This window comes from Limulus polyphemus, unplaced genomic scaffold (assembly GCF_000517525.1).
Source record: "Limulus polyphemus unplaced genomic scaffold, Limulus_polyphemus-2.1.2 Scaffold5067, whole genome shotgun sequence".
NCBI classification, from domain to species: Eukaryota; Metazoa; Arthropoda; class Merostomata; order Xiphosura; family Limulidae; genus Limulus; species Limulus polyphemus.
In genome coordinates, this window is record NW_013670677.1 from 1 (window position 1) to 19,609 (window position 19,609).

General features: G+C 30.6%; 1 protein-coding gene across 10 annotated transcripts in view; it reads left to right on the forward strand.

Annotated features, from left to right (window-relative positions):
• Window positions 1-3,932: 3,932 nt before the first annotated feature.
• LOC106472075 (epidermal growth factor receptor kinase substrate 8-like) overlaps window positions 3,933-19,609 on the forward strand; it is a 63,367-nt gene continuing 47,690 nt past the window's right edge. For 2 of the 10 annotated variants that reach the window (XM_022400683.1, XM_022400691.1), the window contains exons 1-6: window positions 4,195-4,266; window positions 9,745-9,827; window positions 11,234-11,314; window positions 13,458-13,585; window positions 14,463-14,633; window positions 17,496-17,551. In XM_022400683.1, coding sequence (XP_022256391.1) covers window positions 9,755-9,827; window positions 11,234-11,314; window positions 13,458-13,585; window positions 14,463-14,633; window positions 17,496-17,551 — 509 coding nt within the window. In that variant the 5' untranslated portion in view covers window positions 4,195-4,266; window positions 9,745-9,754. Of the gene's footprint in view, window positions 3,957-3,987; window positions 4,040-4,192; window positions 4,267-9,744; window positions 9,828-11,233; window positions 11,315-13,457; window positions 13,586-14,462; window positions 14,634-17,495; window positions 17,552-19,609 lie in introns of those variants that run through there. The other 8 variants (XM_022400692.1, XM_022400689.1, XM_022400686.1 and 5 more) reach the window with 7 other exon arrangements.

Here is a 19,609-nt window from a genome sequence, read left to right on the forward strand (position 1 = left end):
TATTATGTTACTTTGCATGTAATGTTTTTGATAAAAGAAATGAAGACGTGTAGTTCTCAATACTCATCTTTCTTTAGTCAATTATTAATTTTTAGCAAAAACACTATTACAAATTATAATTTTTTTTCTATACGAAAGACATAGTGTTTTCCGAAAGCTTGCCAAATTTAGTGAAGATTCATAAATCTTATCAGACGGTGTATAAATACAATCATATTGTATCGCTGTATCGCCACTCCTTTAATCTTATCTCACAGTCTATCTTGGAGCACTTAAAAAGTTTAAGTTGTTGAAAATAATGCTAAAATAGTTTTAAAACTTCTTTAGGTTAGCTGTACGACACTTCGCTGTAGAGCCTTCTTTCGTCATGTTTTTCCCTAGTTCACGTCTTCGTGATATTACAAGTATTTTTAAATACTGTAAAATGCTCCTTGAACTGATAAACGAGACAGTAGTCAAGTAACTGAATGTAGTTTCTTGGTTGCTATTCTTCGAATGTTCTTTGTCTTTTATAATATCGTTTGTTCTTTACCTGATTATATATATCTCAATGATAAATTCATATAGATATATATTGTTTACGATTTTTTTGACTGATATACTTTCTGCAAGAAAAGATAGATTTTATCCATAATTAAAATCTATAAATTTCACTTACATTCATCTGAACGTTTGGTGCCCTTAAGCCAAACTAATATTATAGTTAAGAAGAAGAGATACCCATTTTTCTAAACTTACCGGTTTTCCAAGCACAGTGAAATCGAGCTTTTCATGATTCTGGTAACACGAATATACTTAATGGACTTACAGCGTTAAAATCCAGGGTTTGTTCCCCGCGGATAGACAGAGCACAGAGTGTTCATTATGTAGCTTTACGCTACAAAACCACAACTTACTTGTGGACATGGAGAATCAATTCATCTTAATGAGAAAAATGCTTGATAAAGAATTAACATCTTTATTTGCGGCAACTCTCTAGGAAGCCCCCAGTGGCACAGCGTTATGTCTGCGGACTTACAACGCTAGAAACCGGGTTTCGATACCCGTGGTGGGCAGAACACAGATAGCTCTTGTGTAACTTTGTGCATAATTAAAAACAAAGAAACAAACTCTCTAGGAAAATTAGCAATATCATATTGAATATGGATTTAACATGGCTTTGTACATGAACCCACAGTTGTTAAGCGTATTTCAATTTTATGCTGAAAGCTTTATTTATATTCACTAATAATTATGTCACGAAATTGAGAATTTGATACGCAGAGGCGACACCGGCCTCTTCCTGGTGAAGGGGATGAGGTGGGCTAGGCAAAACATTTAGGGGGCTGCACATTATACTTTATGTGAACACACGCTGTAGTGTTTAGGAAGTAAAACAAAAACTTTCGAACTTTTTGTTAGGTGTAGGAGTTACAGGGGAGGCTAAGACACATTATGGGGCTGTTTCAGCTCTAGCAAGCTCCCTGTAAAAAATTGACGAAACTAGCTTATAGTATATAGTTCTTGTGAATTTCATTAAACGCAGTTGTAACTGATTGTTTCAGTTTCAACGCTTATTATTTATTTTTTTTACATAACAGGTGCTACGAAAGTAGGCCCAGTTTATTTGCTTTTTTAAACAGTTAATAATATAATGAAGAATTCCTAGTTTTCACTTAAAATTGACAGGAGGGGACAGCTTCCTCTAAACCAAATTATAGTTCACTCTTATTTAAAAAGTTTTATAATAATCACTATTACAGCTTCCCTATAGATGTGGCTCTTGTTGAATATGACGTCATATAATCCGGGTGTTATATATAATTTTCGAGAATAATGGGTGACCGATATTTAAGCCAGTACAATAAAAATATTAAACCATGTACCTAGATGCAGCTTCTTTCATATTACAGAAATTATGTTCTTTGTTATAGCAAATGTTATCATAACATTGGGTTTATTCCTCCTGTTAGTGGGTAAGTGCTGACATGGGCTTCGTCATTGCAGTTGAAACACCGGAAGCTTTAGGTGTATAATGCATGTATCACATTGAGTGCCAAGCGCTAATTTTCCTGTTTCTTACGTGGGTAGTAACGATATTTCATGCTGTATGCTAATTAAACACCCAACAAAGAACGGGCAGAAAACACTTTTATCCAGCTCAATTATCTGGCTGAACTGTTTTAAAAACATAAGTGTCAATCTATATGACTGATGTACATCAGGGCTGATGCCATGGGGGTGGGGTTAGGGAGTCTTGTTCATCTGGTTTTTACATCCTGTGCTTCCAGCTTCAGATTCCATACTGAAATAAAAATTTACGACAAATACAAATCAGAAACTAAACTAAAACAAAAGTATAGCTACACATAATAATAATATTAATTAGCTCAGGCGAAAAGGTTTCTAATGCATTAATAATAATATCAATAATTAAAAAAAGGTAAATTACATATGTGTGAATATTTTATAATAAAGCGTTGTCATATGATTTATTAATTAATACACAGTGACATGTAATAGAAATGAATATGAGTTAATTGATTTTGTTAATTTTTACTCCTCTCTTCCTCCCCCGTTAACTAGTGGATGCCCATCATGGTGCACATATGTGCGTAATCTTCCAACAGCATTGTTGTAGTTTAGTGATATTATTAATAAGACATTTTTGACATAGGATATTGGATGTAGTTATTTTGTGAGACTTTTGTCTGTCTGTACTAGTGGATTCCCAATCTTTTCACCCACGGACCCCTTTTATTATTATTTTTCTCCCCACGGACCCAATTTTTTTGAAAGATACCGTCTACCCAACATACTTAGAGAGCAAAAAATATTGTGACAGTTATAGAACAGCCTCAGCGTTTTACGTGTTTCTATTCTGTATTTTTCCATGCATTATTTAATTAAAGAAAATAGCCCACGAACCCCCGGTGTTACCTTCGCGGACACCAGGTTGGGAACCACTGATCTATACGAATAGATCAGGTTAACTTGACCACTTCAGACTCCGTATTTAAGGACTCAATGCATCTCGTGAAGTGAGTTATTGTGAAAGAGAACATTATTTCCGATACGAATGGCCCATGTTCGATATGTAGGACGTTTCGAGGTGTAAAAGGTACATGGCAGTTCACTTTAAAACATGTCTACCAACTTTACAATTCAAGTTCACGGCTTTTGGAGAAATCCGTTAAATTTCAAGCCATAGTTACAATTTCTGGACACCCGTATTTTTGTGAAACGATCATTAATTCGTTCATAGCAAACGTCTAAGGTAGCTTATATCCGGGTAAACTTGTATCGCATAATATTGTTTTCGCTAATTGTTTTGAGTGAATGTTTGATATAATTTTTTATGTTAGGTAAAAGGAGCACCGTACGATATTTATGAAACTAATCTGTATTATATATGAATAAAACATGAATCGTATTTGCTTGGTTTATGGGAGTGGAAAACGTTTCTGTCACCGAGTTGATGCCTTATCAGATCGATAACGAATGACTCGCATATTATGCTTTAGCCTACTCTGCGACTTGATAAGGCATAAGCTCAAAAACCGAAACGTCGCCCGCTTCTACACTTCTGGCAGATACAGTCCGAAAAAAAAAAGACATTGTTGGCATTTTCTAAAGCACCAATATGATGTTAATAAAGTAACGAAAGTTTTATATGCCATATTTAAAAAAAGTGTTCTTGATGGTTATGCATCAATTGAGTAAGTGTGTATTGTAAGCGTTTTGCATTCTCGAAGTGAATTACACAAATAGAAAGTTTGAAGCTAATATTTTATGGTAAAAAAACAGTTTACCAATCCTTACACGAAAGGGCGTTCGGCAATATACACAAAACTAAACACAAGTTCGCACCCACGTCTGACCTTGAACAGAAAGCGCGTGGCAACTTGTGGTCCGAACTTGGAAAGATGACCGACGTCATCTTTATCTCGCTTGCTCGCGAAATGTTTGATACTTAGGTTTATTGTTTTCATTAGTTGTGTTTAATATCTGTTGGATAATTTGATTTTAATACGCATGGAAATACGACATTTAGTTTTAGGTAGAAATGTTTTTTGGTTTTTTTTATCAGGTATGATTGATACAGATGTGGTAGGAGTAATAACAAGGGATTGAGCTGAGCTGTACTGGTGGTTACAGGTTTTATGAAACATCGCAGGTGTTATAAGTAGGCTTAAAGCCAGTTGACGTAAAACAGCGTGTGTATTAACTTCCAAATATAGTGGTGTATTTTTGAGCGTAGGTTTTATCATGGTTTATATTGTAAATGTAAGTTTTTTTTACATGCAGGTAGTTCTTGAGTGTTCTTTAGCATGCTAATATGTCTAATGTAGGTTTTGTTTTTTAAAGTTTTAGTGTTCATTAAACATAAGGATATATTAATAAACCAGCTAAAGTCAGATATATTGTTTCATAGCTAAATTATTATCACTGTGCAGTAGTTAGGAACCGCTGAAATAATGAAACACAGCAAAAACAATTTGATTTTAAATAAGGATGAAGGGTTAGAAAATCAGAAAGTATGTAGATGGCGAGATCTTTTTTGAATTGAAAACTAGCAGTCACATGACCATGACTTTTGTACTTATATAGTACATGGTAACTGTTTTTCACACTCCTGAAGATGACGTGAAACCATGTTTAAACATGTAGTGACATTTACAACTTTTGATTGGTTTAAATATAGATTTTAATTGTGTATTATAAAACGTTGTTCGTTTGTGGATTTTAATAATTTAAATACGTACACAAGCTCCTTGAATTTTATCCTTTTAATATTATTTTTCATACTTTGGAGCCATGAGTACATTGTAAATGTGACAGTCAAATTTTAATGTTTGACTAGAATAGCCCAAGAGTTGGTGGGGGGGTTCTGTTGACTAGCTTTTTCTCCTTTAATCTGTCAGTTCAAAATTGGGGATGGCTAATGGGATAGCTTTTGTGTGACTTTGCATGTATATCTAATTCAAAGAAACATTCTTTAATAACTTCAGTGTAATGTGACTGAAGTTGGTGTTAAACAAGAACAACAGAAATAGACACAAATGATCTGCTGGGAGCTTTATTCTGTAAAATATGTGGAAATATAGAAGTATTATCTTTGCAAACACATGTGATTTACTGGTATTAATTCTTCCTACTTTGATAGAAGATGGAATTATTATTCTTGTAACTTTGTTTATTCAAATGTGATTGGATATTTCTTGTTTAATGGTCTTTTGAGATTTATATAATAGTTGGTTCTTAAATCTACACATTAAAGAAAAGTATAAAAGAACAATTCCTTTTGGTGCATATTCTTCCATAAAAAAAAATTCCATATGAATTTTAGTTTCATAAGAAAATAAATCCTGAAATAAAATAGTTTCTAGGAACTAAAATTAAATGAAGTACTTATGTTGTATTTATAATTTTTTTTAAGAAACAAGAAGTTTACCATATTTGTGTATAGTAAACAAACATAAAAATAAATGTATAAAATACCAACATAACTTTTGTTAGTGTCACAACAATCTGAGAAAGACTGATTGTTGAACACAAACTACTGTAGTTGAAAGTTACATTTTTACTAGCTGGTCAAGGCACACCCATCAGTGATGTAGTTGTGCGTAATCCAACAGAAACAGGTACCTAGCCTTAGGTCATACTCTCATGAACCAGGATACTTGTATCATTCTAATTGGAAAACTTCACTGGGTGATGAATAATAATATTTAACTTAGTATTTATGTTGACAACAAAAAACATCTTAAAAACAAATACAGTAATGATGTCAGAGAAAACTGTGTTTATATTTGGGACAGGTAATACCAAGGAAATGCAATGTTATCTTTTTTCAATAATTTTATAATCCAGTTTTTAATTTCTAGTTTTTATTGAATCATTTTCCCATTAACATCTGTGATTTGTAGATATAACTTGGTTGCACTAAATATTTCAAAACATATTTGCCTGAGTTAATTCAGGCAAACCATTATTCACTGTATTTTTAAATATTTGCCCAGCTTTATTCGTGCATTATCATATATCACAATGGGCTATCAAACAACAACAACAAACAAACAAACATAGAAATAAAAGTATAAAATATCAATAGAACTTTTGTTAGTGCAAAAAAACAACAAAAAACAAATACTGAAGGAGTTAAAAGTCAAAGTTTCACCTATCTCAGAAGGTACATACATACTGTTAATATTAGTTGCTATTCCTATATGTATATAGATCAGCCTCGACTCTTGTTTGTGTTGGAAACTTACTAGAGTAAGTTAGAATTATTTAATGTGCTTGTGTAAGTGATACAGTGTGTCTTAATGTTAAAATATAAATTCAAAGTTGGCTTTTTTTTTTTACTTATTATGTAGGTAATTATAGTTTTGTTTTTTGTTCTAGTAGAATTAGAATTTGTTACATTTTGCTATCTGAAGTCATTGATACTTAGTGTTTTAATTGTTCCAGAAAGTATTTTATCTCATAAATGTTTAGTTAGCAGAAGCAAAATTTGTTATCTATAATATGATGCCAAACTTACAGCTTCCCTCTCTTTATTGTTATAAAATATTTTACTGCAATTATTATTACTCATGTTTTAACAGAAGAAAAGGAGAACAACTTATAAACAGATTAGTACAGTTAGAATTAACTTCATAATAATTGTGAACTTATCCATCATGACATTCATGCTCCAACTAGACTTTATGGTATGACAGTTCCAGAAATTTTGATGTTTATTTAGTTTGAAGACAGAATCTGGAAGGCACAGCACATGATTAGAAGGAAAATATTATATTATAAATTCTTTTTCTTATCTGTGTACACCTTTGTATATTGTTCAATCTTTCTGGGTGATGTGTTTTTCCATCACTATTGTTTATCATCAAAATGTTTGCCAATATTACTTCTTTTAAGCCAATGTTTTATTTGTTTGGAAAAACAAGGTCATCAAAATTGAACAAGTATTTTTTTTGCATTGTTATGAAAAATTTTATTAAATTCTGATCCTATGTTGTTGTAAGATAACACAAATTAAAATTAGAATAAGTGAAAGTGTAATTTATGGTCAACTATTCAGTACTGTAAATTAGAAATATGTACAGCTTTGGACTGCATTAGTTACAATGCTACAGTTTAGAAAAACAAGCAATTGAAGTTCAAAATCAAATATAATTATAAATCTTACTATTATTTACAATATAAAGAAGTTAGAGTGATATGATTGCATTGAAACATTATTGCTAGAGAAATGTTTTACTCCGTAATACCTAAATTGAAATGTATATTACAACAATGATTTATGTAATGTACTGGGAAGTATCATTTTAATAAAAGCGATTATGGAATTCATGCTTAAACCAATATAACCTTCAGTAAGTTGCTTTAAGTTAATTATTCTGGTCCCATCCGAAAAGTCCTAAATCTTTGCATGGGACCAGTTCCAGAGTGCTAAACTATCTAGGGCTATGCATCTCAGAAGAGGTCAGTTCCCATTGCTATGTCAAACAGTGTGGATGATTATTGATAATAATGTTGCATAATCACCAAAAATAGTTGGATCTTTTTTTCAGGAACTGGTTGAATATTTAAACAATTTTACTTGCAGTGGAAAATAGGGTTATTGAAAATCAGTATAAGGCCTTGTGATGTTCTCAGGTTGCATTGATTTTTTTTTTTTTAGAGTAACCTGCAGGAACTACACAAACAGAATAATTCATCAGATCCTGTATTACTTAGTAGGGTCTGTATTTTTCTCTGCTTTTGACTTAGTCTTTACACAAAAGAAACTAGGCATAAAGTTTAGACAATTAAAATCTTTATTATACAAAAACAAAGTCAAATTCAGAGTTAAAATGCTTTAACAAGTGCTTGTTTGTTTGTTGACTAGGGAGAGAAAGAACTTTACACTCTCTTACCAGTGTAACTAGTTCTATTATGCTAGTCAGAGTTATGCTAAACATAACCTATGTATTTGAAGAATATCTCCAACAAAGGAACAAAAATCTCTGTAACAGTAATATCTCTTCATCTCTAAGAATGCTTGCACAATTCTCTTATCCAATCTGTAAGTTTGACTAAATTCTGGCAAAGAAAGAAAGACAATACATTATATTCAAAGTTCTCTCCATAGATACACATGACTGAGGGCCACTCTAATGACAACAAGGGGTGGTTACTATAGGCCATCCTATGGCTTGCCACTAGAACAGACCACTGCTTCTATTCATAACATAATTCATACTACAGTGATCTATTCTAAAGGAAAACATATAACAGTCTTTATGACTCAGCAGTCCCATGAATAACCAAGATGAGGGAACTTAGTAGTTTTATTGACTGGTGTTCTATGTTAAGAATAAATGCTGAAACACTAAAAATTTGAAGAAGTATATAGCAGCTAAGGAGGTAGAAAACACATAAAATGCCAGAATATTACAGCCTTTGTTATTTTGAATCAGTGTAATGCTATGTTGGTATGAGTTGTTAGTGATTCATGCTAAGTTAGTGCTCCATTCCCATTTAACTGAAATAGCAACAACACATTGGATACTTATAAACCATACTTGAGTAAAAACAAAGTATGATTTTGAATTTTCTAAATTTTTATGGGGTAAAAACATGAAACTTAAAACAATTCTTTTTAAGAAATGATTCTTTGAATTACTAAATTGTCAATGAATAAAGCAAATCCTTTACCATATGTTAATATTCTTGAATATTAAATTTTATTTCTGGCAACACACTAGTTTTTCAAATTGCTAAATTGGCAATTAGTAAATAGAATCCTGTATCTTGTGTTAGTTTTATCTTAATTGGCAATTAGTAAATAGAATTCTGTACCTTGTGTTATTATTATCCTAATTGGCAATTAATAAATAAAATCCTGTACCTTGTGTTAGTATTATCCAAATTGGCAATTAATAACTAAAAGCCTATACCTTGTGTTAGTATTATCCTAATTGGAAATTAGTAATTAAAAGGCTGTACCTTGTATTAGTATTATCCTAATTGGTAATTAGTAAATAAAATCCTGTTCTTTGCACTAGTAGTATGCTCATTAGCAATTATGAAATACAATCCTGTACCTTGTCTTAGTATTATCATAATTGGCAGTTAATAAATGAAATCCTGTAACTTGTCTTAGTATTATCCTAGTTGGCTACTAATAAATACAATCCTGTACTTTGTGTTAGTGTTATCCTAATTGGCAATTAATAAAGAAAATCTTGTACCTTGTGTTCATTTATCTATTTTAGGTTTTATTTTTAGTATGATGGTTTTTTTTTTCAAGTTGCAAATTGGCAGATAATAATGAAATATCTGCTAATATGTGGGGATTATATTTTAATTCTAATACAAAAGATATTTTTTTAATTGCATATTGACACTGAGTAAAGAAAATTTCAAATTATGCTGCCCCCATATTTTTAACAGTGATATATTAATTGCTTCTGGAAGCATGTTTGAAAATAAGGTTTTTGCCACTAACAAAAGTAATTTCAAAATATATTACTTAGGCAAATATGCAATGTTTTTATATTAGTTTCTTACCAGTAGTGCAGAAATGTAACTATACATTATGATGCCATTCATGAATTGAGCTATTGATGAATAAAGATATGTTGCACTTATTTAACAACTAATGAAGTTTGTGTGTCATGTCTTAACTTTTATATCATCATCTTCACTTTGTGAAACATAATGTTATGTTACAGGGTATATTTTTCACCTTACAGAGTTTAATTTTTCATGTAGTAATCAAGGTATGTCCCCACACCACATGAAAGATCCAGAGATGAGAGGAGCCAGATCGTCTTATTCTAATGGCTACAGTTCAGGTAAGTGTTTCAGAAGAACATTGGTTATATATAATTTCACTGTTTTCTATGTATGATATAAATCTAATCAACACATCGCAAAATTATTTCTTTATGAATAACTTTATTCTTTTAAATTTTTTAACTCACTAATAATTTTTAATGATCTTCAGTTAAAAACTCTCAATAGGTATCTAGTTCAACATGAATGTAATTTTGTATAAACACTGATAAAATGTTACTAATATATGTATTGGTTTAGGGTTAAATCATTAAAATGCACACATTAACTCTTTTGCTCTCCATGAGTTATGTGTACCACAACAAAGGTATAATTGGCACTGAAAGCATTAAGGCACCAGTTTCCAAATTGATTGTAATTTTGAGACATTCTGAAGGATAAAGCTGTGTGAGGGTTAAAAAATTAAGATAACAGTAGTGGATTGGTAAAAAAAAAATTAAAAGGAATATATTTTGTTGATCTGTTTGAGTTTAGTGAGATGCTTTTCTGTGTCTTCCTTTTGTGATGATAAATATTTTTTGTTTTTTATCTTGTTATTATAATATAACTTGCACATAACTTTGAAACTCTATGGTTGTGGTTCAGAATATCTTTTATATTTAAGAACAGGATTCAATTTTTAAAACATTTATAATTTGAAACAAAAATTGAATTGTTCATGTTCTCAGTGTTTTGGATAATATATATATTACTTTTTCAAAACCATCAGTAGGACTGGTACTAGGAAAAGTATGGTTTAATACCACATGAGTTGTCTTGAATATGTTTCCCATTTGGAGTATAGAGCTTAATGGCCACTTCACACTAGTAGTGTGTATCTACTGTACTTCCAACAGAAGTGTATGGTACTGTATTGAAATGAAATAGAAGAAAGCTTCTCTAATATTTTAAACATTTTATTGAGTTATCAAAAGTTTAAAAGTAAAATAAAAAATGGTAAGTTGAGCTTACCAAGGATTAATCTGTTAGCAAGCTGTACTTTTTGCTTTTTTTAATAGGATTTAAAAGCATTTCAGAACACGCAGATCTCTGTTTAGTGCTTGAGGTTTCAAAATAATTAATCCCTGTCATCATTTATATTATTTAATGCCTAGTTTTGCAAATAAGGATGTTCTTTGTTTCTGTGAAAAAGTGGAAGAAATTATAATGGTTGTAATTTTTGTTACCATCTTGTTGTTTTAGCTATGTCTATATAGAAGCACTATGGGCAACAGTAAGGCAATTTCTTCTGTTGGTTCAGCATCTGAAAATATTACTGATTGTTTCCACTATCTCCAAACAGGATATTTTAGACTCCTGTTTTGTCTCATCCTTTATTTTCATTACAGATTAACAAGCTGGTTAAGAAAAGCAACTTCTCATTTTTCTACTGTAATAATTCATTAATAATGATTGTTTTCATTAGATCAGCACAGCGACACCAGTGATGATGGACCAGCCTACTTAGTGGAACATTTAGCAACATTCTCTGTAGGACCTCAGTTTGGTACGTTTTTTGCCCTCTTTGTGAAATTTTAAGTAATTAGAGGAACTGAGTAAGAATGTGGATTGTTATAAGTTTAAGTGTTTCGTGATGGATTACTGCTATTTATTGAAAATAATAATGTAATAGAAGCATGATGTTTATGAAATGTAAGTTTTATTAATGAGAAATGTTCAACTGGATTTTCATGGATATGAAATTATGAAACTGGAGATTTGAATATAAGACATATGAAGTATGCAGGATTAAAAACAGTATACAACACAATTATAAAACTCACTGTATGCTTGAAAAAGACAAATGTAACAATTGTCAGATTGTTGGAAGTGTTACGATGTGTTTCAGTAGCAGACTTTATCCCAACATTTGCAGAAGTTATCTGATCCACAAAAAAAAAAAAATGTTGAAAGGTACATATAGCTGCTACAAAAGAATAGTGTGGGTTATTCCCCCAGATATTTCCCCAGGCATGCATGATTTATATAAAGTGTATAAATACACTATGGTAAAGATGTTTTTTATATAAATTTATAAATGTTTTTTGTTGTGTGTGTGTGTGTGTGTGATAACATACACTTAAATAGATGTTGTTAGTTCTTGCCTGGATGATGTGACAGCAGAAAACAACAATAACTGTATTTCCTAGAATATTTCACTGAAGGCTGGTTGCATGTAGAGTTTTGAGAGTTGTGTCTTGAAGGCCTTAAGTATAACACTGTAGTGGATATATATGGTATATTTTCTGTTCATTGTGGTGATCTGTTAAATATGTAATTTCTATGACAAACTTGTTGTGCAGGGTTTGTTTGCTGTGTGCACCAAGCATTTTACCTCTTGCAATATACTGTGATCACTGTAAGCAATATTTTTTTCACTTTCTTTATATAGTAAATTTCACTTTTTTTGTCTTGGCTTTCTTTCTTGAACTTTCTTTCTGTTACTACTGTTTATTTCTGATTACTGTTAATCAGTACTCAGACCTGTAGAGTTAGAATAATTTTATTCAGCCAAATGCTTTCATGCAAAGTATGTATTCAATAGAGAATGGAAATAATTATTGATTTAGCTTGGATTGAGACTAATTAACAGAATTGAAACTCCTTATCATTTGTATTGAAACCATGCTTCAGTGATCTTAACAAATAACCTAGTGCTATTTCTAAATCAAGCAATATTGTTGACCATTTTGTAAGATAAATAGTTACATAATCAACAAAAGTGATACCTTGTTAGTGTGAACTGAATTTCATTGAATCAAATTTCATCTTTTAATATTGACATAAAGGAGGCAGAGAAACTTGTAATGTGTCTGAATATTCGATTCTAATGGGGATTACCAAATTTGATTCAACAATAACATATGTTAACAGTGTTGTGCATTATTGTTACAATTGTGATCACTTGCTAATTGTTAAAAAGCTTGCACTGCAGGAGAAGGACGTTTGTTGAAGTGATGGTTCATAAAGAAGTAGTACTTAGATGATCACTGATGTGAGAGAGAGAGAGAATGAAATTGTGAAAATTAATGCCATAAAATCTGAGTTGCAGTATTAGTTAGTTGTAACTTGTAATATAGTAATGTTGAGAAAATGATATGTAAGATATGATAATGACCTCAGACTCCTATTAGCAACATAGACAAAACAGACATGACCAACTAGTTGGCATTTATGTGAAAGTATAAATTTGAGCTCAAATCATAATTTCATTCTAAAAAGAAAAAAAACAGAAGGATTGTATTAAAATGCTCTTGCCATTCTTTGAGGGAATTAGGCTCAGATTTTTGGATGATAAGGGTATTTGCACATACCTAGAAGTTTGTTGTGAGTGTAAGCTAATAAATCAAATGAAATAGTAAGAAGCAAATATATTCACGTGCTTCAGACAAAGAAAAAAAGTATAACTTGTTAAAACACCATTTATTCTTGTTCTCACTAACTTGTCCTTGTAAGATTTTGCATAAAGCTATTTTTAAGTACAAATAACCTCTGTATGAATTGAACCATGGAACACTTGTATAGATATTAAATAGTAAAGCTCAGATTAAGTGATAAGTATTTCATTTGAAATATTTTAATTTCAAGTAAGTTATTTTTATCATGTTTGTGACCTTTTTCTTCAAAAATCATCATTTTTGATATACTAGGTTTAGAGACCCCAAAAGATGGGTTGAGACGTTTATTTCAAATGGAGAAAACCAATGGAATTTGGACCCAAAAGATGCAGATGAAGTTAGACAAGAGATGGCTTGTAATTATTGATTATGAGAATGGAGTAAGAAATTTTGATTATCTTTTTTGTTGTTGCTGTAATGCATATTTAGGATATTTCATCAGTTGTAGTTAGTTGTAAAAAACAACTTAGCATTTTATAATAAGAACATAAGTAGTAAGCAGCATTAAAAACTCATAGTGAAAGAGTATATAATGAGACAGCTTAAAGTTTTGTTAACTTTTTAAACGGTACCTAGAGATACTAAATGTTATAACAATAAATGATAACAGTAGATATTAGGTGCTCACTTAGTACTACAGCAGAACCTGTTAGGCTAGAAAAATCCATCATAGCAAAATTTTTGTCATGTTTATAGAATGTTTCTGGATGTTTGGCCACTTGATATATAGTAACTTGATATGTTTTGCAAATATTAGAAAACAAGCAAATAAATAGTAATGACTACAGAAAAAAATTAGATTTCTGAAGCAGTATTGAAGGTCCAGTTTCAGTTGTTATGGGAATTTTTGTAATTTATGAAGTTAAATATGACAGATAACTTTTGAAGGAAAAAAAAAAGCAGATCTTAAAATTTTCTGACACACCAATGTGAGAATGTAATTTTTTCTTATTTTTAAAAACTAGGTATAGGTATAACTTGATAACATTAAATTTTAAAACTCAATAAGCAAATCATTTGAAGATTGTCAATAAGAAATTGGTCATGTAACAAAGATAGGGCTGCTGGAGTTTGCGTCAAATCCAAGGAGCAAGAAATAATTGCAGGTTATTTTTATTATGTAGTATTTCTTTTTATTTATTACTTTCATGTAACATTAATATTAACATTATTATTAAAATATTAATCCTGAGCATTTTTATTTTGACAAAAAATAGGCAAGAAAAATTGTTATTCCGTTATTTCTTTTTCTTCCAGGATGTTGTGGAAAAGTTTCCAATGAACTTGATTAGTGATCCAACTGACTTTACCAGTCGTGATCCTAAAGAACTGTACAACAATATAGTTATTTTTATTGTTGTCGGTGACCCAAAACATAAAGACCATAATCCTTCTGAAATGCACATATTTCAGTCACTGCAAGTGTCTGTAAGTTAATATTTTTTTATCTGGTTTTAATTGCAAGATTTGAAGTTTAAGTCAACTGTAAGAAATGGAATAATTTTTTGTTCTATAAAACACTAAGAAAAGAATCTACAGCACTTCTTTGAATATGAAGTTAAAATACATGACCCTTAAATGACCTGTTAGTTTAGTATACACAGAATATGACATGATGCAAACATAAGTTCAGTCCTCTACATATACAGGATGCATATGCATTCTTGAAAGTCCTTGAAAAGGAGCTTTTTTTGCAAAAGTACTTGAAACTATTATAATAGCAGAATATATCAATATATCTAACTTTAATGCATGTTGCGGAGTTGAGTGCAATAAATAGTTGTTCTTTTCTTTTTATTCTACATTCATATGATGGACAAATAAATAGGAATTTTATCGAATTTCAGTGGAATATGATTGATTTTGATGTAGATTTTAGTTTCCAAAAAGTGCTTGCAAAACATTCTGAGAGTGCTTAAAAAGTCCTTGAGACTGATCTGAGCAATTCAGTATGAACTGTGCAAACACATTCAATATATGTTAAAATAAATATAGGAAAAGATAGAACTACTTTTTTACAGCTTTCACAGATGAGATGAACAAGCAAAAAGTAAGTATTAATAGATAGTTTTCTATACTCTGAGATGTACAACAGAAAACGTTACATAACAGATGAAAGGTGGAAATAATACCCATTTGTGAGTTGATAATCAGAACTTTGCAGTTCAAAAAGTTATGATAGAGGCCTTTTTGATAATGCTATTATTGTAATAGTCAGGATACCTTGATTAAGTTTATGTATATTAATATTGCAAAAATTGATTTCCCACTAAGTATTGGTGGCATTTCAGCATTTTATTTACCCCAACATCTAGACTTAGTTCATTATATAGTAGTAATGAAAGACTTTGAATGTTTTAGAGTACATTGTACTTTAAAATAAATTTGAATATTTAAATTTTTATCAGGTTAAATAGCTATAAATATTTATCACAATAACGAGACACTGAAACTTTTGTCACCACATGTTACTTAATTGCTGATAACTAAATAATATAAAATATCTTGCTAATTCTGAGATGACACATTTTTTCCAATTTTTTTGATTGTTATGTTTTATGCACCAAACATTCAAAACTAGCTTTGTCACGGAATTTCTTTCATTGTAATAAATTTATATCTATGGTAGCTAGCATTTAAAGATTCCAATGATATTTTATACCTTAATATCATGTGCATGACCTCCTGTGTTTTTTGCAGTTGAAACTGTTAAATAGGTGAAGCTGGACATACTATTGAAATTAGAATAAAAAGTCATTTAGCTGCCATTACATGAAACCTAGATATACTAATATTTATTTTAGAACTTGTTGCTTTCAGTTTGTAACTTCTTTTTTATGTCAATAGTTTAGTAAAACACATGCTTCCAGAGTTTTCAAGCATCAATTTGCAAAAGTTACTTATTTATTTCCTTTACTGGCTCTGTGCAGTTCTCTGTTGCGGGTCTTTATGATGTTCATATTTGAACAATTTATTGTATTAAATATTTCCTTATAATGTATTACAAAGTGCCTTGTAAAAAATCAAAAAGCAATAGCTAAAGAAATTATTATTAATGCTTTGCTTTTCTTATCTCCATGACTGCATAGTGTACATTTGGTGTTCTTTATGTTTCAATAAAAGACTGTTTAGATTGTATGTTTCAGAAGCACTAATAGCCTAGTTCTCCAAGATTTTTTTAGTATTTTGTACAACATCTCAAGTATCAGTTTTTCTTTTTTTATACTGGCAAACAATAATTTTTTAAATCAAATTGTTTTTTTGTAACATTTATTATTATTATTATTGTCATTTTGTCTTTAGTGCTTTTTACAGTTGAGGTTTTGAAATAAACTTTTTTGTAAGGTTTGCTCAACAGCTTATTCTATGTTTTAATTTTTGTAATTTTCTTTATATAGTATTTTCCAGTTGAAAAGCATTCAGAAAAAATTGGAATGCTGAATTTAATCAAATGTAATTTAACATGTAAAATATCATATCTAAAATGAATGAAAAACTGGGTGATTTCTTGCTGTTATAGAAAAATATATTTTATGGAAAAGGTTGTTTTTTTAGGCCTGTTAATTTGACTTCAGTAATTCTGTAGATTAGCAATTAATAACTGATAGCCATATGTATATAATATATGTCTGGCTTGAAATGTTCGATATTTTTATGTGTCCCAGAGGTCACATTAGGGGTTTTAAAAAATGTGGACCATGAATGCAATGATAACCATTAATTGCCTTCATGTGTCTTCACATTTAGTGGTGACAAGCAAGAAAAAACTGTGTACTTAGTCTGCTCAGATGGCCTGTTCATAGTTCTGGCTAATTTTTGGTTGGTGTCACCAATACTCAGCTGACTGTCAGATATGTAAAAAAATCAACAGAGAAAAAAAACTTTGACAGGCCTTGTATCAAGTGATGTATGGAATTTGATGTATAAGAACTTCTGCCATAGACATGTATGTAAATAAAAACAAAAATGTACATAATATGGTTGGTGTACCAGTTTTTCCATACAGGCATAAGTTTTTGTGTAATAAAAAAGCACAATTTTGCAGTAATGTGACCTCTGGAGTTCACAATTCAGTTAAAATGTTTGGATTTTTAATGTACTTAAGAGAGGTTGGCTTATAAAAGTGATCATACATTTGCATACAATGAAAGAGTGTAAAATCTCCTAAAACATTAAATGTAATTTGTTAAAATTTTTGCAGGAAAAGTGTTTGTGTTTTCTTAGGAGAAAAAAATAACATTTATTAGTTAAGACCTAAATTATGAAACTTGTATTTATTAAATTATTTAGGCTCATGATGTTGTAGCTGATATGAAACTCTTTATGACTGGAAAATGGAAGCCTGGGTAAGGGTAGTTGTAAGTTGTGTAACAGAAGAAAGTTTGTGCTCAAGTTGTAATGAATAGAAAAATGAAGAAAGATGATTTAAAAATTAAAATTGTTTTTGAATTTTTTGGAATAGGTATTCTTTTTATTGTTTAGTTTTGTAATTTAAATTTATGAAATAAGTAACTTTACTTATTATGAAGGTTTCCATGATTTTTGACATATCTTCTAGTTATTAAAACATACTTTTATGTTCACTGGAATTCAGTATGTTTATAAAGTTAAGAAAACAGTATTTTACCATATTCACATGGTTTTGTTTGGTATAGGTAAACATAGACAAGATACATTTTTTATTTTAACCATTAAATACTGAACTGTTAGTAAAAAATTTTAGAAGATTTGAATACATTCATTAGACTTAAGCAGAGCTGGCACCATATGGAGTTGCCCTAGGGGACCTTGCCCCCTCCCCCATTTCAGATTGATGTGAAAAATTCTATGATGAATACAAATAACATAACACAATGTTTAGGGACAGCAAGGGACCTATTGGTCTACCTAGACTGTCCCATTCTCTAAACTAAACCTAATAAAAAAAAAAAACCCTCAAAGCCAGCTCTTATTATGTATATAGTTATCAAGCTTTCTCTTAAATTCACTTAAATTTACTGCCTTCACAACATCTGAAGGCAACCTGTTCTAAAGGCCAACCATCCTGTTAAAAAAAGTGTCTTTGCTGAAGATGACTCCTGCCCTGCCAAAGTTTGTATTTGTATCCCCTAGTCCTACCATTCTCACCATTAAGTATTAAAAAAGATGATGCATCAACTCTATCAATTCCCTTAACAATCTTAAACACGTCAATCAGATCCCATCTAGCACTTCGTTTTTTCAAGAGAAAACAATTTCAGAGATCTTAACCTCTCCTCATATGACAACCCTTCCACCCCAGGCACCATTGTAGTAGCCCTTCTCTGAATCCTTTCCAACAATTCAATGTCTTTCCTAAGGTAAGGAGCCCAAGACTGAACACAATACTCCTATACAATGAAAGCATAACCTCTTTAGACTTGTATTAAGTATTTCTGTAGATACAATCTAAAATCCTATTTACCCTACCACTAACAACATCACACTGCTTTGATGGCTTAAGAGACTGAGCAACTACTACACCAAGATCCCTTTCTTTCAAAGCGCTGTTAAGTGATATCTCAGTAAAGGAAGAAGGTAAGAGGTTGAAAAGTTATATTTTGGCTTTTAAATATCTGTGTATTTCTAACCTGAAGCCATTATGAGAGAAGAGAAAACTATAAATGAGAATTTGTAGCACTGCTGTATCATGTGACTCGTGTGGATATGGATAACTAATCTAGATACTTCCTTTAGAAATTAATACTTAGATGACATAAAAATTTGAATTATAAGCTACATTTTATTGCTAAGTTATTTACATACATTCATAATAAAGTAGTTTAATTCAAGTTTGAATGTTACTGTAAATAAGTCATGATATGTACACTTTGACCCATCTGTATTTATAGGGTTAATTATATTTCATTTGTAATTGATGCTTTAAGACAAAATTACTGAATGGTTAAACATTTTTAAAAATGCTTTCTTTTTCTAATTACTTCTTAAGGATTGGAAAGCAATCTTTTAATCAGTATGCATAAAAGTTTATTGAAATGGAGAATATGTCAAGTATGACAATTGATCATGTGTGATTTCGCTCTCTAAGTGAACAAATTTTGCTATTGTCTGGAGTTTGGCTAGTAGAATATTAAACTTAATTTTTTATACAAAGAAATGGTAACTATGATCAACAGTATAGAATAAAAAAGGCCAGGGGTCAAAAATGAAATTTAAATAAAAAAATTACTTGTGTAATCAGAGGGTCCAGAGCTTTACATGCTTATCTAAGCTTCCTAAAAAAATATGAAAATTTGATTTGTAGAGTGTCTTTACAAGTTTACTCATGTTTCTAATTTGTAGTTATTGTAGTAGTCTTTTAAGATCTATTTTTAGAGATTATTGTGAAGTTTAAATTTATTTCGGTTCATGGAGAGTGTGGCTAG